The 25,864-nt window shown below is 53.9% G+C and overlaps 1 protein-coding gene across 6 annotated transcripts in view; it reads right to left on the bottom strand.

Annotated features, from left to right (window-relative positions):
• Window positions 1–696: 696 nt before the first annotated feature.
• Window positions 697–25,864, bottom strand: part of USP20 (ubiquitin specific peptidase 20) — a 43,585-nt gene continuing 18,417 nt past the window's right edge. For 4 of the 6 annotated variants that reach the window (XM_055328228.1, XM_055328245.1, XM_055328218.1 and 1 more), the window contains 22 exons: window positions 23,908–23,970; window positions 23,397–23,528; window positions 22,182–22,278; window positions 21,635–21,704; window positions 19,982–20,095; window positions 18,316–18,394; window positions 15,212–15,659; window positions 14,689–14,829; window positions 14,350–14,465; window positions 13,898–14,070; window positions 13,297–13,391; window positions 8,155–8,188; window positions 7,910–7,955; window positions 6,830–7,010; window positions 6,631–6,757; window positions 5,965–6,134; window positions 5,801–5,882; window positions 4,704–4,812; window positions 3,792–3,894; window positions 2,536–2,607; window positions 1,966–2,140; window positions 697–902 (listed from right to left, as the gene is read on the bottom strand). In XM_055328228.1, coding sequence (XP_055184203.1) covers window positions 1,980–2,140; window positions 2,536–2,607; window positions 3,792–3,894; window positions 4,704–4,812; window positions 5,801–5,882; window positions 5,965–6,134; window positions 6,631–6,757; window positions 6,830–7,010; window positions 7,910–7,955; window positions 8,155–8,188; window positions 13,297–13,391; window positions 13,898–14,070; window positions 14,350–14,465; window positions 14,689–14,829; window positions 15,212–15,659; window positions 18,316–18,394; window positions 19,982–20,095; window positions 21,635–21,704; window positions 22,182–22,278; window positions 23,397–23,528; window positions 23,908–23,970 — 2,613 coding nt within the window. In that variant the 3' untranslated portion in view covers window positions 697–902; window positions 1,966–1,979. The remainder of the gene's footprint in view (window positions 903–1,965; window positions 2,141–2,535; window positions 2,608–3,791; window positions 3,895–4,703; window positions 4,813–5,800; window positions 5,883–5,964; window positions 6,135–6,630; window positions 6,758–6,829; window positions 7,011–7,909; window positions 7,956–8,154; window positions 8,189–13,296; window positions 13,392–13,897; window positions 14,071–14,349; window positions 14,466–14,688; window positions 14,830–15,211; window positions 15,660–18,315; window positions 18,395–19,981; window positions 20,096–21,634; window positions 21,705–22,181; window positions 22,279–23,396; window positions 23,529–23,907; window positions 23,971–25,864) is intronic. The other 2 variants (XM_055328254.1, XM_055328265.1) reach the window with 2 other exon arrangements.

Below are 25,864 nucleotides of genomic sequence, written 5' to 3' on the forward strand. Positions count from 1 at the left end.
GGGGATGAGGGACAGGCCAGGAGCTAACGCTGCGGGTGGAGGGGGTAGCTGTGCTCAGGAGGGACCCACGGGGGCTCGTGGGGACTGGTGATGGGTCTGCACACTCACATCTGATGGGATTTCCCAAGTATATGTGTGTTTCCAGAAGTACATAAAAATCTCCAATTCTTCTCTCCCCACCAAACCCCAAGAAGTGTAAAGAAAACCCAACCAAAGCCACAGGGAAAATAAAACACTAATATCATTAAACATCAGGGAGCTCCCCGCACAGAACCCCGGCAACTGCGATGCTGTGATCGGAGGCACCGATGTCTGCTGTCAGCCAGGGGGAGGGTGCTCCCAGGTTGCAGGGTATACCCCGAGTGGCCGGGGCACGGTGCGGTGCCAATCGGGGATAGGCCCTGGGATGTGCTGCCCTACCCCCCACCCCACATCTGGCCTCACTTCTCTGGGTTTGGGCCCAGTTCCAGGAGAGGAAGGCCTGTGTTCGTGGCCCCTCTTCCTCGCCCCCTCCTGCAGGATCCAGGGGCTGCCTGGTTTCCAAGCCCCGCCGAGCCCATGCCCACAAGACCACACCCGCATGCCGCATGGTCTGGAAGGCTGGTCACCCGGTGCGGCCCCCACCCCCACCCCATGCAGACCCCCCCCCCTCCCTCCAATAACAAAGCGAGCGTGGCACACAGACGACAGTGTGGGCCGAGGGGAACGCATAAGTCTTTATTAGGACAGTCTGAACATCGACAGGCCTCGCAGACATCGGGCGAGTTTGCAACCTGGCGCGGAATCTCTGTCACCAGCGGGGGGCGACCTGCAGCCGGCAGCCGGCTGCAGCAGGAACTTTCAATAGACTGTAGCAAATGTCAAGGGATTTCCAGGGCGCTTGTTCTTGGACCACATGCTACCTTGGGGGGAGCGGGGAAGGAACCGAATAAGCTGCAGGGCGCTGCCAGGATCCCGGCCCCATCTGCTTCTAGAGCCTGAAGGCCACGGGGTGTGGGGACCTGGCTCCCATGCACTCTGGGCCTGACCAGGTGGGCAGCTCGCCCCAGTGGCTTCATCCAGGGGCTTGGGGGCCACTGGAGACAAGACCCGGCCCCCTGTGCTCACCCCAGCGCAGCCTCACTGAGCATCCAGGGTGGGCTTCCGCAGCAGAGCCGCACCTCCCCAGGCTCCCCAGGACAGTGTGGGGAGAAAGGGGGAGTCCCCACCCTGGAAGCTGCATTCACAGCAAAGGACAGTGAAGCGGGGTATGCTTCTGTCCCATTGTCTGGTTCCCTGGTGGGGGCAGCACGGGCAGCCAGGGACAAAGGGACCAGCTGCCTCCGGAAACCACCTCTACCGACAGATCTGCCCCTCACCCTGGGTCCCCATCACAAATGAGCCCCGAGTTGTCAGTCTGAGGTGAAACGCTGAGAGCAGCCCAGGGTTCCAGGGTTCCGGAGCCTTCCTGTGATCCCCAGGATGGGGCCAAAGCGGGGGCTGGGGAGGAGTCGGCTCCAGCACTCCTGCACCCCAGCTCCCAGCATCTCCTGGAGCCCCTCCCGCCCTTCCATTTCTAGGCCACAGCCCCTGACTTGCAGCTCCAGGGACCAAAGCTGGGCCCCGATGACAGTAACAAGTGGACACAAAGGCCCCAGTTAAGGACCCAGGCAGTTGAGCCCTGGTCGTGTGAAGAGCCTGAAGTAGATGTTTCCTGGTTGTGACATTATTCACTGGAACCCAAACAACTTTTCTGCCTCTTTACACATCTGGGTTTCCAAAGCGGCCTGCCTCTCTTCCAGGCACAGATACACCCTCCACGGGGATGGGGGCAGAGGCTGGGGCCTGTGGGGACACCTGGGTCACTCAGCCCAGCAGGGCCCACAGGAGTGTTTTTCCAAACAGCCTCACAGAAGGTGTGTTGAGGGATGCATTCTTCCAATGCACAGGGGCAGGAGAGGGTCTCTGCAAAGGGAAGGGACTTACAGACTGGCACCAAGTCACACCGCCCGGGTCTCAGCTTCAATTTTCTGCTCCCCATGTAAGCTCTCTGGGTCCTGGAGCTGGACCACACTCTGTCGGATGGCGACCTCCGGGCCACCACCATACAAGTTGTTCAGGTAGACCCAGGTCTCCTCTGAAATCTGCCCGTAGTCGGCTCCTGCAGGGCCCAAGAGGCCACCTGGTTGGGGCTGGGCCTGTGCTAACCTGCAGGCCGCCCCCCGCCTCAGTGAAGTCAGGGTCCCTGGCAATAGGGGGGCTCCTGGAGGTCCAGGCCCCAAAAGGGAGGGATGGCAACCTTGCACCTCCCCGCACGGCTGTCAAATAGCACTCTCAGGATGCTCCAGTGGGACATCCATCCTCTGAGGACCTGGGAAGGCACATCTCTGGCTGCTGCCGTTTCCAGGGTGTGGGGTTCACACAAAGGGCAGGCAGAGGCCGGCACAGGGCATGGGTATGAGCAGCGGGGTCCCTGGGCCTGTGACTGGTGGCCGCGAAGGACCGTGGGGAGCCTGGTGGGCCTGGGAGGTGAGGGCTGGCGCTGGCGAGACTCACCCTGCTTCAGCTGGATGTGGCCACTTCCTTTGACCTGAGCGATCCTGCTGTTGTCAATGGGTCCTGGGGGCTCTGGAACAGACGTGGCTCAGGCTCAGTGCCTCTGGGCCTCTGCAGCAGCGGGAAGAGACCCCAGCCCCCCACCACGGCCCTCTACCTCTCCACAGGTAAGAGACAGCCTCAAGGTGGGACCCCTACACTGTGACCCTGGAGGGGCTGTCTGGGGCCCAAGGGTTCTGTGTAACGTCCTTACAGGGACAGGAGCTTGGGCACCAGAGGCTCATCCACAGAAGTTGAAGAGCCAGAAGGGACTCGGAGTATCCCTGGAGCCTGCAGAGGGGATTTCTGGGACATGTGCACTAGTTTCAGACCCCTCACTGCTGATGGCAGTGGCCACTCGCTGAGCACCCTTCTCCAGACCTCATGTCATCCTCAACATCACATGACTCGAGAGCTGTTTCCAGAGGCAGGGGACAGGACTGCCCAGGGAAGAGCTGGCAGGAGGCCATGCCAGGGCCCGAGGGCAAGGCTGCGACACCACAGCCAGGCGTGACCGCCTCCACATACACTAGGGAGCCTTCGGGCACCCCTGTATGGGGCTGGATGGCAGCGAGGCCCCTCTCCTTGCCCTGAGGCCAGGCTAGGACTTAGGCCCTGAAGGGCAAATGTCCCCTGCAGAGCCTGCTGGCCCTGCCGACCCTGCATGTGGGGCTTGGGGGTGGTGAGGCAGCCGCTGGCAGGCCAGAGCTTGAGCTCTGCTCTTTCTTGCCAGATCTGCGGGAGGCTGCCTCCGCCTCTGTAAAGCCAGAGGTCAGAGGGCACCATGTCCATGTGCTTTCCTAAGAGTCTGAAGCCGTCTGTCCACTTAAATCTTGACCCCACAAAGGAAAGGGCCCAGCAGGTGGAAGGCAGCCCTGTCTGGTACCATCAGGGACAGTACGTGAGGGAAGGGGCAGAGCAAGACGGCTCCTATCCTACTGCAGCAAGAAGGCCTGGCCCTGGGGCACGGGGTATGGGGTGACCTGGCCCCGGGACATGGGAGGCAGCAAGGGGGTGGACAGGGACCCCAGCCCTGGGGCCAGAAGAACACCTGTGCTCTCTGCTCCTGTAGGAGGCAGACACTTGCCTGAAGGGTGGCACCTAAAACCTGCTGGGCAGCCACAGACCCAGGGCCCCCCACTCCCCCAGCACTCCCGGCAGATCTGAAGCCTGGTGGCTCTCTTGGAGGCGGTGTGCCAGACGCATGCTCCACTCACCATTGTCCTTGCCCTTGACAAAGGCCTCCCACTCCCGAAACCACTGCATGCTGATGCAGTAGATGACGCTGGGGGACTCCTCCGCCTGGAAGGCTTTGTTCAGCTGGGCCACCACCAGGGGGAGCAGAAGGGAGGGTCAGCTCCAGGGCCCCAACACCCCTGCCCTCCCCTCTCCCCTCCTCCCTTAGAAAACACCAGATCCTCAAGGAGCTCCCAGACAAGCTCAAAGAAACGTCTCCCGTGGTCCCACAGGTAACATGTTGGTGAATCTCCTGAACTGAGATTACAGGCAGGCATGGTTCCCTCCACTTAACAGGACACACTGATCTGCTCCCTCATTAACTATACTGACGCATCCTTTTCTCAGGGGCACAAAGCTCCACGTTTCCAACTGTCTTTTACCCACGCTCCACTACTGACTGAATGGCGGGTGGTGCCCAGGCGGGGTCATGCTCAGGACCCCCCACCCACCCTGGCCTCACACACACCTACTTCCAGTGCAGAAGCCCCTTTCCTAAATGGGATCATCCTGGGTCCTGTTTTGCCACTTGCTTTTTTCACTTAATATACCTGCCCTGTTGGTTTGTAGAACCCCATGGTTCTCACTGGGGCGTGGTGGGGACACTAACTGTCCTATCACACACAGGACAGTCCCCACGATAAAGAGTCCCCCAGCTCCAAACAGCAGCACTCTGCTCTTTCCACAGTGGCTTAATAGCGCACCAAGCAGAGAGACCTCAGCCTCCTGAACCCGACCCTCCTGTCAGTAAAATCTGAAATGCCTGGTCACTGTTCTCTCACAGGACAGGCCCTGCAAAGAGAGCCTGACTGCACATGGCTCTTTGGCCCCCAAATCCCCGTGTGTCCCCAACAGAGACTGCAGGCATGACACCCTCCCGCACCCACACACACCTTAATGAAGGTGTCGATCTCGATCTGCCTGCGCTTGGCCAGCGCCTCGATCTCTACCTGGCAGATGGAGCACACGTACAGATGGTTCACAGCAGGGCCGCCCCCAAACCTGCACCCAGAGGGAGGGCAGGGAGAGAGAGGGAGAGAGAGACACAGCCCTGAGGGGAGCGTTCCAGTAGGGGAGGCCGCAGAGCTGGCCAAGAACCTCCAGCCACGTGGTGAGTTTCTCCTCCTTCTTTTCCTTCTCCTCCTCCTCCTCCATGGCTCCCAGATGCTGCCAGCCACCCCCCCTGCCCCCCGGGCAGCTCTGGGTGCCCTGTGCACAGCCTGTTTGCTTTTCTGTCTTCCTCACTAGACTGGCAAGGGGACCTGCGTGCTGGTGTGCCCCAGCATCCAGCACAGTGCCTGCCCCAGGGCAGCTGTGTCACAAATATATGTTTAAAGGCCAAAGGACAGATGAGCATTCTCGCTTCCTCTCCGGGCTACTGGGCACGAGCTGCTGTGGCCAAGAGCCCACATTCAGAGGGAGGCAGAAGGTTGTCTTGTCTGCAGATAGGAGGGTGGATGCCCATGGGATATGGGGACACAGCTCTCTGTGGGGCTCTGACCCGCCCCCCCCCCCAACTGACAACCAGGCTGAGTCTGCACCTGACCCGCCAGAGGAGGTGGCAAAGCCTATCTTAGGAGGGGCCCTCCCAACCTGTCTGGCCACTCTCCCAGTGTGATGCATCCTGTCTGCCCATCTGAAGAGCCACCTGGGCCTAGGCAGGTCCTCAACACGAGAGCCACATGCTTCTGGTCGTGAGGGACTTGAACCTTCTGGAAGACCCACAGCCACAGAGCCTGGGCCACCCCGAGCCGGTACTCCCAGGACTAGCTGGAAGGGGAACTTGCTTGCTTTTGCTTGGGCCGGTCTCTCTCCCTCCCAACTGTGAGGATCCCAGGGACGCCCGCACGTGTCTCATTTGCTGCAGTCACATGCTGCTTTGCTGCCTGGGCGGGGGTGGGGGGTGGGGACCGTGGTGGCATTTGCTCCCCAGCTTCCCTCTCTACCCCGCTGATGTCCGGCCAGGACAGGAGCCAGCACAACACCCTACCTGTTGTAGAGGTGCTCCCACACGTTCTGGGGCAGGATTACTACCAGGTCATCAATGTAGTGGTATTTGTGGGGCGGGATGCCTGTGGAGGGAGGCACAGGGATGGAGGGCTGGGGGGCTCGGCCGCCCGTCCCACACTCCAATCCCAGAGGAAGCGCCCTCACCTCCATGGGAGCAGAGGAAGGTGTGATTCGTGATGGGCCCTGGCTCAGCAAACGTGTTGAACTTGTTGAGCCATTCTCGAGACACGTAGAACCGCAGTAGGCTGGGCTCCCGCATGGCAGCCAAGGACACCACTTGCTGCCGCTCCCGCACAGCCTCCTCACTGCTCTTCCTGCAGCAGGGGATGGGACAGGGGTGGGGCACAGGTAGGCAGAGCAAGGGGTACAGCAGGGTAGAGCAAAGATGGGGCAAGGATGGGACAGGGGTGGGACACGGGTGGGGCAGGAAAATCAGGAGCTGCTGTGTTCAGACTCTCTCCATGCTGGGGCACCAGCCACACCTGCCAGGGGCGTGTCTGGAGTCACCTATCACCGCCCTCCCCAACCCCTCAGCGACCCAGCAGCATCCCAGGAGCCTTGCCACCCCTGCCAGAGTTCTGGCCATATCACCTTCCAAAGGACCCCCCACAGAAGACCCAAACTCAGCTTCCTGGGTTTCCCACTTTCCCCTCAGCCAGAAGATTCTTTCTTACAAACTGAAACCCTAACTGCCCGGGCCTAGGACCCTCCCAGGCACCACTTGCCTCCAAGCACATCCAGGCCCCCAGGTCACCGGTCTGTTCCTTAGCCAGACCCAGCCCTACCACGACGGCCTGCCCAGGGTCCCACCTGTAGAAGAGAACGTAGGCCTCAGCGCTCTGCACCACCGTCTCGTGGACCTCAGTGACATACTGGTCGTCGAACTCATACCACTGCCCGTTGATCACATTTTGGCAGTAGGCGATGTAGTGGCCACCTGTGCCGGGAGAGGTAGGCTGGTCACAGATACCCTAGGGGGCGGGGATGAGGTAGGGGTGGCTGGACTCACTGCCTGCTGTGCCGTGGTGGCAGATGACTGACAGGAGATCGTAGGTGGTGATCTGTGACGTGCACTCCTTGGCAAGGAAGGGACGCAAGTCCAGTCCCTCGAGGGGGAAGGAGACATGGCTGCTGATTTTGAACGAATACATGACCTCATGCCGAAAACGCTTCAAGTGGATATACAGGATCTGGGGAAGCGAGGGAGGTAGAGGTCATTCCAGGCAGGGCTGGCCAGGCCCTGTGGCCCCTGCTAACCAAGCAGGGTCTCAAGGCTGGACTCTGGGACCCCCACTGGCCCACTGTGGGACCCACCCAGATCTCATCAACCAGGTGAAAACAGGAAACTTAGCAGCTAGAGCCTTCCAGAGGCTGGGCCACCTGAGGGGTCACCTCATGTCCCCTCACAGAGGCGCACGTGATGGCAGGGCCACACTGACAGCACTGGCTGTAGAGACAGGCTGTCCCCGAGAGCTGCACTGGTTGGTACAGGAAGCTGGCTGTCAGAACTCTGACAACCAGTTCTGCGGCACTGACTTTTAGATAGCTTTTTCCCACGGGCTTCCCAACCCTGCTCAGAACCACCCCAAGCACCTGCTGTCTTGGGCCACTCTCCTTTGCTCCAGCCACACAGGCCTTCCTCAGTTTGGCCAAGCCCGTTCCTGCCACAGAGCTTTGCCACCGGCTCCTTCCTCATTCTCCCCCCACGAGGCTGACACCAGTCCCTGGGGGCCCAGGGCTCACTCAGCCCCACTTCCTCAGAAAGGTGTTCCCTGACAGGGACAGCATAGTGGCCACATCCCTCCCCACACACCTGCCTTCCTCCAAGTGGCACCCTCTGCCCACACCTGCCCCACACCTGCAGAGCATAGGAGGCACTGAGGGAGAGTCCTAAGCCACAAAGTGAAAGATGAAACCCTCCACCAGCCGGACCCTCCCCTCCCTGTAGGTCTCTCAGCCAAAGCAGTAGACTCCCCCCAGCCCTGGGCCTCTTCAGCTCAGGCTCCCTGAGGCAAAGGGGTTTCCCTCTGTCCTACACTCCACCACATGTCAGTGGCAGGCAGAGACAACGAGAGGCTGCTCTACTCACCTCGGGCAGCCGCAAGACCTTACAGTACTTCACCCCATTTCGCAGCCTGGCAGGGAAGAACGGGTGAGAAGTGGTGAGCATCCCATGTGGGGGCAACAGGGCCCAATGAGCACCTTCCCAACATGGTCACCTCTGTGAGGTCAGGATCAAACTCTCTGGAGGAACCAGAGAAGTACACGGGACACAGATAGACAATGGGGTCGGGACGGGAAGTTGGGGAGAACCCCCAGAACACACATACTTACTTTTTACACCGTTCACAGCTGTACATATTATCACCTAGGGCAGTAAATGCAGACAACAGTGAGCGGTGACAGGAAATGGGAACAGAGGTGAACATAATGATTTACGCTTACGAAACATGACCCAATATGCTGCCTGCAAGAGACTCACTTCAGCTTTAAGGGCACAGAGGCTGAGAGATGGGGACAGAAGGAAACATTCCCTGCGGATGGAAACCAACAGAGCAGAGGTGGCTGTACTGATACCAAATAATAGAGACTTTCAGTCAAAATCTGTCACAAGAGACAGAGAGGGTCACTATATAGTGATAAAGGGGTAATTCAACAAGAGGAGGTAGCCATTGTAAATATATGCATCCACCACCGCAGTGCCTAAATATTTAAAGCAAATATTAACACAACTGGAGGAGAAATAGTAAGCACTACAATTAATAGTTGGGACTTTAATTCCCCACTTTCAACACCAGGCAGATCGTCCAGACAAAAAAATGAATAAGGGAACCAGACTTGAATGAGTATAGACCAAATGGACCTAACAGACATATACAGAACACTACATCTAACTGCACCAGAATGCATATTTTCAAGTGCCCATGGAACATTCTTCAGAACAGCTCCAGGAGCTGGGCCACAAAACAAGCCTTAATGAATTTGGGAAGATGAATGTCATATTGAGTATCTTTTCCAACTAGAGTGGTATAAAACCAGAAACCATTGACAGGAGGAAAACTAAAAAATTTACAAATAATACATGTCTCAACCACCAACAAGTCAAAGAAATCAAAAGGGAACTCAGGAAGTATCTCAAGACAAACAAAAATGAAAACACAACATACTGGCACATATAGGATACAGCAAAAGCAGTTCAAAGAGGGAATTTCATAGCAATAAATGCCTATATTAAGAAAAAAAGAAAGATTTCAAATGAACAACCTGATTTAGGAAATGAAAAATAAACTAAGCCCCAACTTGGCAGAAGGAAGGAAATAATAGAGACTGGAGCAGAAATAAATGAAACAGATAAGGAAAAGAACAGAAAAAAGGTCACTGAAACTAAGAATTGATTTTCAGAAAAGATAAAATTGAAAAAACATTTAGCTAGATTAGCAAAATGACAGAGAGAGAGAGTGAAAGAGAGAGGGAGAGAGGACTCAAATAAATTATAAATGGAAGAGGACTCTTATGCCTTTTATGCCTGATGCCACAGAAATACAAAGGAGCATAAGAAGCACTTTGGCCAATTAATTGTACACCAACAAACTGGACAACCTAGCAGAAATGGATACATTCCTAGAAACATACAACCTAGCAAGACTGAATCATGAAAAAATAGAAAATCTGAATAGACCAATAATGAGTAAGGAAATTGAAGCAATAAAAAACAAAACAAGCAAACAAAAAAACAAACAAAAAACCTCCCAACAAACAAAAGTCCAGGACCAGATGGTTTTGCTGGTGAATTCTACTAAACATTTAAAAAAGAACTGACACAAATCCTCAAACTCTTCCAGAAACTGAGTAGGGTGCACTTTCAAACTCATTATGAGGCCAGCAGTACCCTGATACCAAAGTGAGATAAGCACACTACAAGAAAACTATGAGCCAATATCCTGATGAATATAGATGGAAAAATTCTCAACAATATTCTAGCAAACCAAATCCAGCATCATATTAAAAGGATCACACAAAGGATGACTAAATGGAATTTAACCCTGGGAGGCAAGTATGGTCTATCATACACAAATCAGTACACATGATACTCTACGTTCATAGAATAAAGGATAAAAATCATCTGATCCTCTCAACAGAAACAGAAAAGGCATTTGAGGGATGCCTGCGTGGCACTAACAAAAATAGCTGTGAGACTATAGAAAATATAGCCCAAGGTTCCTGGCTCAGAGCTCCTGAAGTCGTTATACTTTCCTAAGGGGTAAGAGTACTAGGAGCACCATTTGTTCTGATATTTGCTCTTTGACCCTGCTTCCTGACACAAAATTCCTAAGCCCCTCAGAATTCCCTAGGTGATGGCAGTTAACTTTTGTCAGTTAACTTTCATTCTAACAAAATGACCTGGGGGGGCCTGGGTGGTTCAGTCGGTTAAGCATCCAACTCTTGGTTTTGGCTCAGGTCATGATCTCATGGGTTGTGAGACTGAGCCCAGCATCAGGCTCCCTGCTCAGTGTGGAGGCTTTTGGGGATTCTTTCCCTCTCCCTCTGCCCCTCCCCTTGCTCACATGTGTACCCACTCTCTCTTTCCCTCTAAAATAAAGTTAATAAAATCCTAAAAAAAAAAAAAAAAAAGAAATTAACACGGTGACTCTGGATGGCTCTGGAATCAGAGCTAGTCACCAAAAAGACCAAACCATGATTAGAAATTTGAAATTTTCAGGGACACCTGGGTGGCTCGGCAGTTGAGCATCTACCTTTGGCTCAGGGTGTGATCCCAGAGTTCCAGGATCGAGTCCCCCATCAGGCTCTTTGCACGGAGCCTGTTTCCCCTCTGCCTGTGTCTCTGCCTCTCTCTCTGTCATGAATAAATACATAAAATCTTTAAACAAAAAGTTTGGAATTTTCAGCCACATTCATGTTCTACACAGAGAGTTTATAACTGATCCTGCCTACATGAGGAGAAATCTCAATGGCAAGGGGTTTGGAGATCTTCCAAGTTGGTGAACATAATGAAGACAGGGAAAGTAGAGAGCTCAGAGAATGTGGAAGCTCTGTGCCCCTTCTCTATAGCTTGCCCTGTGCTTCTCTTCCATCTGGCTGTTCCTGAGTTACATCCTTTTACAATAAACCAGTAATCTAGTAAGTAACAGCTCTAGCAAATTACTCAAGCTCAAGGAGGAGGAGGACCTTCAATCTATAGCTGATCAGTCAGAAGCACAGGCGACAACCAGGACTTATGACTGGCCTCAAGTTGGGGAGGGGAAATCCTGTAGGACTGAGTCCTTAACCTGGGGGATCTGATGCTGTCTCCAGGTAGACAGTGTCACAATGGAGTTGAATTCTCAATAGCCAGCCGGTGTCACGAAACTGCTTGGTATGGGAAAACCACCACACATCTGGTGTCAGGAGTGTTGTAAGAGTGATAGGACAAAGACAGAGTTGTTCCTACACAATGACCAGACAAACGAGGAGATACCCTGCATTCATGAGTCAGAACAATAAATACTGTCAAAAAGTCCATATTACCCAAAGCCATCGATAGAGTCAATGGAATCCTATCAAAAGTCCAGTGATATTTTTCACAGAAATTAAAAAAAAAAAAACTAAAATTCATATGGAACTACAAAAGATCCTAAACGGCCAAAACAATCTTGAGAAAGAACAAAGCTGGAGGCATCACAATTCCTAATTTCAGACTATAGTACAAAACTACGGTAATCAGAACAGTCTGGTACTGGTATGACAACAGACACAGACCAATGAACAGAATTGAAAGCCCAGAAATGGGGGTCCCTTGAGTGGCTCAGTGGTTTAACGCCTGCCTTTGGCCCAGGGTGTGATCCTGGAGACCTGGGATTGAGTCCTGCATCAGGCTTCCTGCATGGAGCCTGCTTCTCCCTCTGCCTGTGTCTCTACCTCTCTCTCTCTGTGTCTCTCATGAATAAATAAATAAAATCTTTAAAAAGAAAAAAAGAAAACAGGGAAAATGCTCTTTGACATTGGTCTTGGCAATGATTTTTCGGATAGGACACCAAAGCATAGGCAACAAGAGCAAAAACAAACAAGCAGGACTACATCAAACTAAAAAGCTCTGCACAACAAAGGAAACAACTTACAAAATAAAGAAGCAACCTACAGAAATGGTAGGAAATATTTGGAAACCATATATCAGATAAGGGGTTAATATCCAGAATAAATAAGGAATTCATTCAAATCAATAGCCAAACCCTGCCCCCAGATAATCCATTCAAAAAGTGGCAGAGGACCTGAATAGACATTTTTCCAAAGAAGACAAACAAATGACCAATGGGTACATTAAAAAGATGCTCAACATCACTCATCATCAGGAGAAACTCAAATCAAAACTGTAATGAGATATTACCCGACATCTGTTAGAATACCTCTAATCAAAAAGAAATTTTTAAAAAGTGAGAGAACAGGTGCTGGCAAGGATGTGGAGAAGGGGATCTTGTGCATAACTACTAGAATGGAAATTGACATAGCCATCATGGAACACAGCAGGGAGGTTCCTCAAAAAATTAAAAATAGGACTACCATACGATCCAGCAACCCCACTTCTGGGTATACATCCAAAGGAAGTAAAATCAGTCTAGAAGAGACAGATGCAGACCCATGTTTGTTGCAGCATCATTCTCACAAAAGCCAAAAGGCAGATGCAACCCATGTGACCACTGAGAGTTGAACGGATAAGTAACACATGGTCTACCAGTGGAATACGACGCAGCTTTAAAAAGGAAGGAGATTCTGACACCTCCTATAACACGGATGAACCCAGAGGACATCACATTGAGTGAAACAGGCCAGTCACAAAAAGACAAATACCACATGAGTTGACTTAGATGAGGTGCCTAAAGTGGTCAAGTTCTTAGAGACAGGAAGTAGGATGGTGGGCGCCAGGGGCCAGGGGAGGGAGAAAATAGAGAGGTGCTGTCTCAGGGGCAGACAGTTTCCATTTTGTAGAATGAAACAGTTCTGGAGATTGATTGCACAACAATGTGAATACCATCAATGCTACTAAACTGTATCCTTAAAAATTATGAAGATGATAAATTTTAGGTTATGTGTGTTTTATCACAATTCATCTGATTTTTAAAAAGAGCTTTCCCAAAGGTTTGAAAGATGCCAAGCACTCAGAAAAATGGGAAAGGGACAGGAATGGGGAATTTCAAAATAGGAAATTAAAGAGCAAAACATTTATGCAAACTTTCCAAGCTCATCAGTAACCAAGGAAATACAAAATGAAAGCACAGTTATCATTTCTGTCCACTAAATGGGTAAGCAAAAGAAAAACAGATGAAGCCCTAAGAGCTCCAGATGGTGGGACTGGGCGGATATGCAGTCCCAGGCCCAGCCTGACATGGGGGCAGTGAGGGGCGCTGATACTAACAGTGAGTTCCAGAAACCAGCTGCATGCTCACCCAGCAATCCCCTACCCAGCCAGCCCACACCACTCACCCTTCAGTTCATCAGCAACAAAGAAAGCAGCAAGGCAGTCTTCCAGTGTGACGACTGGCCCCCAAAACCAGCTGGGGGTACAGGATACCAAAAACCTAGGGAGACAGAAAGCGGGTGGCAGGGTACTGCCAGGGTCTGGGCAAGACAAAGACTTGGCCACTTTGGGCCCAGAGAGGCATCTCAGCCAGGTGGGTGGAATGGGCAGAGGTCTGGAGCCAAACACCTGGGCCCACCAGCCAGCAGCCCAGTGTCCTTGGGAGAGTGACATCACCTCTCCCTGAGCCTCATCTTCACATCTGTGAAATGGCTCTGGTCACACCGGCCCATCCTCTAGGCCGATGGGACTCCCCTGGCCATCTGCAGGCCTCGTGGCACACAGTGGGGGCTCCGGAAAGCTGCCCACTGCTCTCCCTGCCGGGCTAGGCCTGCTCTCCAGCTGCTGTCATCCTTTCTAGCTGCCACCTGGTGACTCCCCTGACATTCCCTCTCTTCAGATAAGGCCCACCCAATCCAGGCCATCCCAGTGTGGCTGAAGAAGCTCCCGCCCCACTCAACCAACATCTGTACATCGTGTCTCCAACAGGCAGGAAGGCAGGCCTACCTCCGGATATATTCCATGATGAAGGCGAGCCAGCCCTGGGCGGTGTAGCCGTCCCCACAGGCACCTGGCTTGGCCGGCACATTCTGGTAGATGGCCGAGTGGAGTCTAGCCAAGTCCTCCTTGCCAGGAATGGGCAGCGACAGGTCCTGGAATGTCTCCACCGTGGTGGACACCTGTGAGGTTAAAGGTCAGCCTAGGTTTCCACCTTCCAGGTTGCCGCCCTGCCCTTACCAAGCAGAGTCTGCAGCCCGAAGCCCAGCCACCAGATGGCAGGTAGAGGACAGAGGGTTGGCTCCCCATCCCCTGGACATGGGAGCCAGGCCATCAGGGCCCTCCCCATCCAGAAAGGCAGGGGCCCCCTGGTGAAGAACCCATTCCCCCACCCCCAACCTGAGGGAGGGCCACCAGGGCCACTGAAGGCTGGCCTGGGCCTCTCTACTCCCAGGGCTCACCCGGTCACAGGTGAGACACTGCACGAGGCTGAGGATGGAGCCGTCGAAGATGTCAGAGATGACGCTACGGTAGCGCTGCTCCTTCCGCCTGCGGCTGCCTGCACTCAACACCTGGGCTGGGGGCACAGCACAGGACTAGGCCCAACCCCACCAGCCAGTCTGGGGCAAGGAGTGGCACTGGGGTTTGCTTGGTGGGGACTTGGGGTCATGTCTGTGTCACATGGTGGGGTATGCAGCTCTCTCCCAGAGCCTGGAACACTGTCAGTTAAGATGGGGAGCCCCCACTCGCACCCCTGTGGATGCCCTGCTGACCCACCCTCCCTGCCCCACCCTGCAAACCTTTCTTGAGCACGTACGATGGCCCCATCCTCACAGGGCTTGCCCGAGGAGGGCTGCTGCCCAGCTTGGTGTGGCCCTCGTGGTGATGTACGGGGCTGCAGGAACGGGAGGTGCTCCACATGTGGGCCTCGTTGTCTGGCTCTACGGGCAGACAGGAGACCATTGCTGGGCCTTGGGGAGCCACTCCAGCTCCGTGGCCTGATCAGGAAGGGGACCTGCCAGCATCTACTGTGGCCCGAGGCCAGAGCCCACCAGGTGTCCTCTGCCTTTTGACCCCCACCGCCCTGGTGCCCACCAAACCTGCAGGACACATGTCCTCCAGTGTCCAGTGGGGGCCACAGGGCAGGCTGAGCCACACCCCAGTTCTGAGTGAGTCTGCACACTACGTGGTCCTCACCCCAGAGGGGCTCTGATGGGGGGCCCTACAGGGAGGGACAGGCCAGCGGGCCAGCACAAGTCGGTGCCTGGCACGTGGGACGTGCTGGACAAAGCGGGTGGGGATCCCCAAGCAGCTGTCTGGCACCTGGGGTCCGGCAGGGGCTGGGGGACTGCAGCGATGGTGGCTGGGCCTCCGATGGCTGGTCGTCAAGGGCAGCCATGGCCGTGTCCACATCAGCGTCCTCATCCACTTGCTCCGAGCTGGTGCGCTGCTGGCCCCAGGAGAACTTGCGGTCCTTCATGCGCTCCTTCTCAGAGATGGCGCGGCCAGCCTCATCGGGGATCAGAAGCTCCGCCTCAGCCTGCGAGCCGCCCCCGCCATGGCCCTGCCCGTCACCCTCGCCCCGGTCGCTGCTCGAGTCACAGGACAGGAACTCATCCTCTGATGGGCTCCGGTCGCCCTCCCGCTTCTCGTCTGTGTCACTCGAGTCTGAGTCCCGTGTTTCTACCAGCGCTGCGGCAGCCGCCACCACTGGCTCCTTGAGCTCCTCATGTAGCTGGTCCATCAGGCAGCACAGGAACTCCTGGGTGTCCTGGAAGCAGGGGCTGTGTCACCAGGGCTTCCCCGGCGCAGAGGAACCTGCCGCAAGCATCCCGCTGCTTCCGCGGCCAAGGTCACCAGTGGATCCATCCTGGGTGTTCAGATGCACTGGGTGGCCCTGACAGTGGCCGCCATGGCAGCTCTGTCCGAACCCCTGCTCTACTGAGGATGCTGCAGCCTCGAGAGGGTAAGTGACCCCTCCCCAGTCCTGCAGCTGTGAAGTGGCAGGTCCAAGATCCCCACTGGGTCCATGTGACTCCCCAGCTCATGCTAAGCACTTATAGCCCTGTTTCCACTCAGTGTGAAAGAGCGGAGGGGCTTGCATTCGGCCTTGGAGTCACCTTGCTGCCTACAGGAGGGGACCCTGGGAAGGATGAAGGTGACAGACCCATGTGTATGTGACAGCTCAGGTGACTTTTGCAGGGGTGATGCCAGGCAGCAGGCCAGGGGCCTGCACCCTCCACCCCACCCTTCCTCTGGTCCTCCCTGCTCTCCCCACCCTTCTGCCAGTCCCTGGGCCCACTCCTTCCCTCACCATTGTGGCTTGTGTGGTATGGGGACAGGTTCTGGAGGCAGGATGGCACCCTTCCAGAGACATGAGCATGACCTATTGAAGCTGACCCTTCAGGCTGATTGGGCCTCGAATCACAGCAGTGGCACTTTTATTATACCTCTGACTAAATCTCCACACCGAGCAGAAAGCCTGGGTGGCAAGGCTTCCCACACCTGTTCACGGAGACCAGCCAAGAGGTGCACACACACAGGTGCTTCAGAAGGCCAGGAGCCAGTGGCAGTGGCTGGTCTCCAATGGCTGGGGTAACTGATGCCATGCTGGGCCACTGGATTCAAGGCCCTGCCCCTCACGGTGCCCAGCATCAGCAGCAGTACCCCCTGCCCAACACCTGATCAACACCATGTTGGATCACGGAGTAGCTGCACCCAGCCAAGCCTCCCCAGCCTTCCATCAGGGGTATAAAGAGAAGGGCCTCGTTCTCTCAGTTTGGGACAGGGAAAGGAGGGCTCTAGATGATTTTCCTCAGGCAAAATGTCCAATTCGAAGATCAGATAAATTAATCACTAGCTTATCCTACACTGGGGAGTTGGGGGGAGGGATTCATGCCTGTGAATCCTTCCTGCCTGTGTCAGGGGCCCTGGAAGGTTTAAGAAATGGGCCATCGAGGGCAGCCCAGGTGGCTCAGCGGTTTAGCGCCGCCTTCAGCCCAGGGCCTGATCCTGGGGACCTGGGATCGAGTCCCACGTCAGGCTCCCTGCATGGAGCCTGCTTCTCCCTCTGCCTGTTTCTCTGCCTCTCTCTCTCTCTCTCTCTCTCTCTCTCTGTGTGTCTCATGAATAAATAAAATCTTAAAAAAAAAAAAGAAAAATGGGCCATCGAAATGCCATCTACTATTCTTTCTGGTTCTTCCTTTTGATAATGGTACTGTGTTTGTTGCTAAAATCTCAAGCCCTGTGGAAACGTGACAGCATGCTCTGGTCATTAACAGAGGTCCACAGCTGCATCTACGTTTCAGACTCAGAAATATGTTCCCTGTGTTACACCTAAGAACCAGAGACAGGGATGCTTCTGGAGCCCGGTGAGTGTCAGGCAGCAGCCCTGCTCCATGGTGTCCTCATAGAGAGCCTGGGGAATGGCTCAGCTCGGCCTGTGTCCCACCCTGCTGCTCTGTGCTGTGTAACCTGAGCAAGCTGAAGAACCTCTCTGAGCTTCAGCTCCTTACCTATAACATGGGGGTGATGACAGGGCCCCCCTCAGGAAAGCTCTGCAAGGATAAACAGGGCTGTCCCTGTGTGGCAGGTAGTGACAACCTAATAAATGGGAGGTGGTGAACTGTGATCATGGAGGACACGGTCACTTTCTAAAAAGGGTGGTGTTCGGGTAGTGCTAGCTTCTCAGTCAGGAGCCCGGTGTTCATCCAACTGAGGGTGTAGGGAGAGGAATGCCCAGCAACCCTCATCCTGGGAAGGGACAGCAGGCAGGGTGATGGGGGCCAAGGGAGAGGATGGAAGGCATCCCTTGTCTGACCGCTGCTCTCTCTTCCTGGCCCCCACCTTCAGGCTGCAGGGACAGCCACCCAGACAGACCCAGCTCCACCCGCAAGCCTGGCAGTGAAGCCCTAGGCCATGTGGCATCTGACCCGGGGACCAGACCATGTGAACTATCAGCTCAGCCTGGGACCAGGGTAAACATGTGGCTGCATTCTGCTTCGTCTTGGTCCTGAGTTTATGCAATAGAAAGTATCACTGATTTCCAAAGGGTCCCCTAGATTTATAAAAACTTGTAATCAAACGTCTTCCTTTAATAAAAGTGAAAGTCTGCCTGTGATTGGGGAATGAGAAAACATGTGCCATTTTGCACGCAGTCAGACTCTGCAGCCAGCCTGCTGGGGGTTCAATCTCCCCTCCGCCATGTACCAGGCACGTGGCCAGGGCAAGTGACTCAGCCTCCATACCGTCAAGTACAGAGAACACCCAGAGGCTACCGTGTCCTCACACACACGAACGGCTCAGGCAGTGTGAGGAGACCTGCCCTGTAATGCCGAGCTGCCCTGCTGTCTTCCATGCTGGCCTGGGCTTCAGAGTTGGCCCTGGTAGTGGCACTGGGTGTCCCCTGCACAGCTCGGATGGCCTACCTGCTGAGCATAGCCTCGGAACATTGGGTTGACCAACTTGATCCCGTGAGACAGGCTGGTGGGAACCACATAGCTTGGGCTGTAGAAAGACCAGACATGTTAGCGCAGGTGGCCCGCTCGGAGCCACATGATCCCATGAGGGTTGGTAAGCAGATGGACCAGGGTGGCTGCATCAGAATCAGTGAAGTGTCTCCTGAAACTCTGGGACATCCTAACTCAGCCAGAAGTGCCTGCCAGCTCCCATATCCCCACAGTCAACAAGGAAAATGTCAAGTCACCGCTCAACCAGGCAAAGAACTCTTGACTGGCTCAGCATCATTTCCCCTTAGTCTAGGACAAGCTTACTTTAAAACTGGTTTCTTTCTGAAATACTTATGGTGTTTTTTTCTAATTTCAAAAGTAATACATGTTCATTATTGTAAAATCTAAAATTTCAGAAAAGCCCAATAAGGAAACATCACCACCCAGAGATAAATACCATTCAGATTTCCAGATTTTGGGGCACCTGGGGTGGCTCAGTCGGCTGAGCGTCTGCCTTCGGCTCAGGTCACAATTCCAGAGTACTGGAATCAAGCCCCAAGTTGGGGTTCCTGCTCAGGGGGGAGTCTGATTCTCCCTCTCCCTCTGCCCCTCCCTCTCTCTCTTGTTCTGCTCTCTTTCTCCAATAAATAAATAAAATCTTAAAAAATAAAAAAGATTTCCAGATTTTTCCATATAAACAGACACAGGTAGAAAACACAGGTGGCTCAGCGGTTTGACCCCTGCCTTTGGCCCGGGGTGTGATCTTGGAGACCCGGATCAAGTCCCACATCGGGGGATCCCTGGGTGGCACAGTGGTTTGGCGCCTGCCTTTGGCCCAGGGCGCGATCCTGGAGACCCGGGATTGAATCCCACATCGGGCTCCCGGTGCATGGAGCCTGCTTCTCCCTCTGCCTGTGTCTCTGCCTCTCTCTCTCTCTCTCTCTCTGTGACTGTCATAAATTAAAAAAAAAAAAAAAAAAAAAGTCCCACATCGGGCTCCTAGCATGGAGCCTGCTTCTCCCTCTGCCTGTGTCTCTGCCTCTCTCTCTCTCTCTCTCTCTGTGTGTGTCTTTCATGAATGAATGAATAAATAAAATCTTAAAAAAAAAAAAAAGAAAACAAACTTGGCTTCTAACAGAACTGGAATTATATTCCATCGCACTGTTTTATCATCTGCTTTTACACATAGAATATTTATTTCTATGCTCTCATTTTAAGCTACTCCCAATTTTCCTGGAGAAACAGGTTTACTCCAAACTTCTAGTCTTTAAATTCAATTCATACTGAACTAAGCCCCTGCCCCGTCAGCACCAGCCACCACTTGTGCGAGTCTCTCCCACATACATGGTGGTGGCTGGGACTTGGGAGGAGTCACGGCGCATGTCTCTGGGCCTTGGTACCCATATTTGGGAAGTGGCCGCAGGCTCCAGGAAATGTCACATTCAAATTCTAGCTCCATCTTTCACATGCTGGATGACACTGAGCCAGACACATAAATCTCTCTGCACCTCAGTTCCCCCAATTTGTAAAGCAAGGTTGCCATGAGAATCACACAGGTGAAGTGTGGCCAAGTACACAGTGAGGGGCCAAGAGAAAAATCCCCAGCCCCACGTACCTGCCCAAGGTCAGGGGCTCAGTCACTCACCGTCTCCTGTGCCAGACCTCAGAGACCAGCTTCTGGTAACTTTTGCACAGGGCTGGCTTCTTGTCTGTGCGCACCAAGCCTCCACACTCCAAGAAGAACTGGGTCAGCGGAGGGCTAAGGGCAAGGGAAAGAGCCGGCTCAGAAAAGGAGGGGCACGTGGCATTGGTGAGAAAGAACTGGGTAGAGAACTAAAAGCCTCTGGGGGGGAGGGGGATACTGCTGACTCTGAGCAAGAAATGTCTGCAGATGACCTGTCATGGGGTGAAATGTGTCTCCCCAAATTCACATGTTGGAGACTTCAGAAGGTGACTGTATTTCGAGACAGGTCATTAGGTTCAAATGAGGTCCTCAGGGTGGGCCCCAGTCTGGTATGACTGGTGTCCTTACATGAGGAGGAGATGGGACACAAACATGCCCAGAGAGAAGATGGCATGAAGACACAAAGAGAAGGTCGCCATCTAGAAGTCAAGAAGTGAGGCCACCCCAAGACACTAAACGGCCCCCTTCCCTCTCTCAGGGCTGCCGAGTTGCCCATTTCAGGGGCCGTGGGGTCAGGGGATGGACGGCTGCTGCCCAGCCATGACAGGATCCAGTACCTGCTCCTCCCACCAGCCCACTCTGGAAACTTTCCCCTACCTGAAGATGGGCAAACAGTAAGGGAGTTTAATCCTACCATGTGAAGACAGCTACTCTGAAGATTTTAGGCTCATAGCCTTCCAGACTTTCCTAGGCACACATCCTCTCCTTCCTACACATATGCAGGTACTGAATCCTTACCAGGTGAGACATCTGTGTACCAGGCATAGGAAATGCCCTGGCCTCACGGAGCTAGCAGCCTATCCTAGAGAGAAACTAGGCATTTCTCCCCCAAATGGGACTGCACCACACAAAGCTTCATGACCTCCTTCCTCCCCTCGCCATATTCTGACCCCCTCCCATTCAGTAAATACTGTCCTGCACTCACTGTAAAGCTGGCCTTTAAATGTGGACCATTGAGGGCAGCCCGGGTGGCTCAGCGGTTTAGCGCCGCCTTCAGCCCAGGGCGTGATCCTGGAGACCCGGGATCGAGTCCCAAGTCGGGCTCCCTGCATGGAGCCTGCTTCTCCCTCTGCCTGTGTCTCTGCCTCTCTCTGTGTGTGTCTCTCATGAATAAATAAAATCTTAAAAAAAAAAATGTGGACCAATGGGGCACCTGGGTGGCTCAGTCAGTTGAGTGGCCAACTCTTGATTTAGGTTCAGGTCATGATCTCAGGGTCCTGGGATCAAGCCCCACCCACATCGAGCTCCCTGCTCAGCAGGGAATCTGCTTCTCCCTCTGCCTCTGCTCCCCCTCCTGCTTATGCTCTCTCTTTCTCTCAAATAAATAAATAAAATCTTAAAAAAAACTAAATGTAGACCATTAAACGGTTCCCCATAAACAACAAGATAGGAACATCCCCCCAGGGCATGCTCCACTTCTCAGATGACCTTCCCAGGATTCTGACAGGAGGGATTGCTGGGTCAAAGGGCATGTGTGTTCTAAGGATTCTGACCCGCAACCGTATACATGCATCTGTGGGTAACACACACAGCATAGCCTGGGGGCTGCTGCTACTTCCAGGGCGCCGGGCGGCAGCTCCTGGCCTCCAGCTCCCAGACGATATAACAACCTACCAGTTGGACAGGGCCTGCAAGGCAGCATTCATGTAGCAGGAGTTTCCGAGGTTCTTCATCCCCGTGAGGCCTAGGAACCAAGGCACATGGAGGACAGAAGGTGAGGGTCCTGCCCCTCCTACATGAGCTGTGGCTCCTGAGCCACCAGGCCCCAACCAGGGGAGGACATGGGAGGCTGGTGTTCCACCCCCAACATCTGCCAAGTGAGTTAATGTGCTTCCCTCTCACAACAGCTGCGGGTGCTTGAGTGTTTCAAATAGGCGGACTCCTCTGCCCTCCACCCAGCCCGGCCCACCATCCACACTGCACAGGTGAGAAGGCCCAGAGCAGAGGGGCCAGCCTGCCCAGGAGGCACACAGCTGAGATGGAGGATGAGGATGGCAGGCTGCTAGGACTCAGCTGGATGGCCAGCACTCCAAGGGAAGCCACCTCGCTCTACAGGATATCGATCAAGCCACGTTTCCCTGCCCATGAGGCGCAAGGCGCACCCACAGCTGAGACCCCCCCGTCCGGCCCAACAACACCCCCTTGTTCTGGGGTCAGCTACCTCGAGGCTTCAGGTCATCATCCTCTGACTCGGACTCTCCTTCGTCGGCCACAGCAATAGGGACAGCTTTCAGAGGGTGGGAGGGCAGTGGAGAGTCCTGTGTGAAAGATGTGGAGTGAGGAACACTCTTTAACACAGGTAAGGAGGTAAGGAGGGAGGGGTGGGGGTCAGAGCCCCATGCACTGCCCGGGCCCCCCCTCCCCAACCACCCGCAGGGGAAAAGGAAGCCCAGCCCTTAGCTATGAGCCCGCACCGAGTCAGCCCATCTGAGCAGAGGACACCCCAGAAAGAGATGGCACCGACGGCCTTACTCTGGGAACGTATATTTTATTTACAAGAATTAAAAAATAATCTTATTTGTAATAGATTTGGCAAAAAATAGAAAACAATAGCAAAAGACAACGCAACTTTCCTGAGACAATCACTCTACATCATATGCATAGACAATCATATACACGGCTATGCAGATTTTTAACTGTTAGCACACATAGGCCCCCAAATAAAATACTGTACACATACTGTCTTATAGTCTTTTCTGTAAAAAATCATAAACATCTACCATATTTGCAAACATATTCCAAAAACACTCATGGAGTGCCTAGTAGGTGACAGTGGCCATGTAAATGTTGAGTCAGGGCGCGCACACACACACACACACACACACACACACACATACATGCACAGGCCTCCCTGAGCTCCCACTCCAGCTGGCCAATCTGACAGCCAGCATACTGATCCTAGTCCGAGGCTGGCCTCCAGGCATGGGCTTGCTGGGCCCACCACCTACAAGTGCTGCGCAGGGTCCTGCTTGGAGCATCGTTAGGAGGGTTTCCAGACATTTCCCACATAGAAACATGCCGTGGTGACCACTGGGGGTTCCTGTGGAATATATCTTAGAGCTGGGGTTGCGGGGGCTCTCCACAGGCCCCAGGCCAAGGCTCCCACAAGCCCTGTACTTGCCCACAGCCTCCCCATGGCCTATGAACTCCCAAAGGGAGGCCCTTCCCAAGAGGACCTTTGTGTCCTCAACCCCCAACGTGAGCCTTAGCCCAAAGTCAGGGCTCAGTAAGCATTTCCTGGCACCCGAGAACACTGCCCAGGAACAGATGCCATCTGGGACCCACCAATCCCTGCTCTACCAACACCTGGGTCACAAGGCCCTGCCCTCGACATGTGTCATCACCACCTGCACCGACCCCACTGCACCCCCTTTACCTGCTCCGAGAACCTGGGTGAGGGGCCTGCTGGGTGGGCTGCCAGCCTCTGCTCCAGGAACACCTCCTTCTCACAGGCGTAACACCACACCCGGAATGTGGTCAGGTTCACCGTCAGGTTATGCTTTTTTGCCTAGGGGGCAAGATCCAAAATGAGGTTGAAGACACACTGGCCTAGTAGCAGGTGCCCTGAGGCTGCAGTGCCCTGAGGTCCTGCTGCAGCCTCAGTAAAAGGCCCTGCTGGGACAGACGCCTGGAAGCTCAGAATCTGCTCAACCTCCAGCCAGGAATGCCAAGGGCCACCACTGATCAAACACATGCATATGCTATAAGCTTGCACCTGCATATCAGCACTTGCTCCTTTATAGGAACCCGGTCATGCTTATTCCTATTTTACAGACATAGCCATTGAGGCCCAGAGGGGGCAGATGGAGCTCAGGGGCTGCTGGAGCCAGGGCCTGAATTCGGGGCCAGCTACCTGCAGGGCCCACGCTCCTGGCCACAGCACTCACCTGAGCATGAATGGTGCTGTGGTCAGCGAAGGATTCTCCGCAGCCAACATAGGGGCAGGCGACCTGCAGAGAGGGAAGGGGAGAGGCTTGGGGCTGGCCCATCTCTGCCATCAGGACCCACAAGTGACTGAGGCCCTGCCACTCCACGGGACAACAGGTTTACACACCTGCAATTCCAGCTGGACAGGATGGCTACCATAAAAGCTGCCCCTGACCTCTGAGTGAGGTGGGCAGGGTGCCCTGAGCTATTGGCCTCCTGCAAAGACCCCAGGTGGGGTCACAGCTAGATGTGGGCCAAGCTGAGGCTTGGCTATGTGGCACCCAGCACTCTCCCACACTTCCTTTCAGGGCAGTAATTAGGACCCACAAACTGGACCACAATTGTGGCCCACAGAGGGGCCTGTATGTTCCTGATGACCTCGCCTTTGGCCTTGTGCTCCCTTGTGCCAAACTGCAGGCATCCAGCCCAGTGATCAGCCTGCTTCTCCACAGATCAGCACTATACACAGGCTTGTAGGACCTCTGGTCACAAAGGATGTGTCATTTTCTCCTAGGGGAGGGGGCTTCCAGAAGGCAGGATCATGTCTCACATTTCTTGCTGTCGCCCGAGGGCCCAGGCTGTATCCTGTGATCTACTTTATAACGGAGTGATAGATCCTAGAGGATGAAACCAGAGTACCCTGGTGGCTGGCCCCTGTGTCTTCTGCAAAGACAGACTTGATCTGTGATGTCCTTACCTGCTCAGGTCAGGGTTTTTTGGGTTTTTTTTTGTATTTGTTTTTAAAACTTTTTTTTTTAAGATTTTATTTATTTATTTATTTATTTATTTATTTATTTATTTATTTATTTATTTATGAATGATAGACACACAGAGAGAGAGAGAGGCAGAGACACAGGCAGAGGGAGAAGCAGGCCCCATGTAGGGAGCCTGACGTGGGACTCGATCCCAGGATTCCAGGATCATGCCCTGGGATGAAGGCAGGCGCTTAAACCGCTGAGCCACCCAGGCTGCCCTTGTATTTGCTTTTATTTATTTATTTATTTTTATTTTTATTTTTTATTTATTTATTTATTTTTATTTATGATAGTCACACAGAGAGAGAGAGATAGAGGCAGAGACACAGGCAGAGGGAGAAGCAGGCTCCATGCACCGGGAGCCCGACGTGGGATTTGATCCAGGGTCTCCAGGATCACGCCCTGGGCCAAAGGCAGGCGCTAAACCACTGCACCACCCAGGGATCCCTGTTTTTAAAGAAATTTTAAGTGGCAGTCATTTTTGGCATGATTATAAAATGTAATAAATACATACTTATAGAAAATTTGGAAAATACTACAGAATTACAGGAACAAAATGGAAACTAGCCCAAATTCCACCCCCCTACTACCCCCGACAGAAAACTGCCATGCTTTGATATCTGTTACTCTTTTTAATAAGCAATAACAATGAGACGTGACCAGATTTACTGGGCATGGTCTACGGGCCATGCACCCCGTTGAACCCATCACAGGCATCATATCTCATCAAATCTCCCCTAACCCCATGCACAAGGCGGAGACAGTTGCCCAGCATGTGGCCCCTCCTTTACAGGCTGGGAGACAAGACCCAGGCTGGCCCAGGGACAGGCTGCTACTAAGGAGAGCCAGGGCTCAGAGCCAAGCCGAGATGCCTAAAGCAAGTCTCACATAGATGTGCGAGTATAGATGTTGCCTTTCGCGCAGATGGGATCATTTACACCAGGGTCTTCCACAACCTCCTGTTTTCTCTTGTCATTTGTAGTGGCTGCCAGGTGGCCAGCTGGGGGATGTGCGGTCTCTGGCGCCCTCTTGGTTTGGGCCATGCACCTGAGACATCCAGGCCCCGTGTCCTGCCTAAGGTTTCCAGGAGTACCCACCGGAGACAGACGCTCCCAGCCCAGAGTCTAGACCAAGCTCCACACTCCCAAAGGCGACAAGGATG

This window comes from Nyctereutes procyonoides, unplaced genomic scaffold (assembly GCF_905146905.1).
Source record: "Nyctereutes procyonoides isolate TBG_1078 unplaced genomic scaffold, NYPRO_anot_genome, whole genome shotgun sequence".
NCBI lineage: Eukaryota > Metazoa > Chordata > Mammalia > Carnivora > Canidae > Nyctereutes > Nyctereutes procyonoides.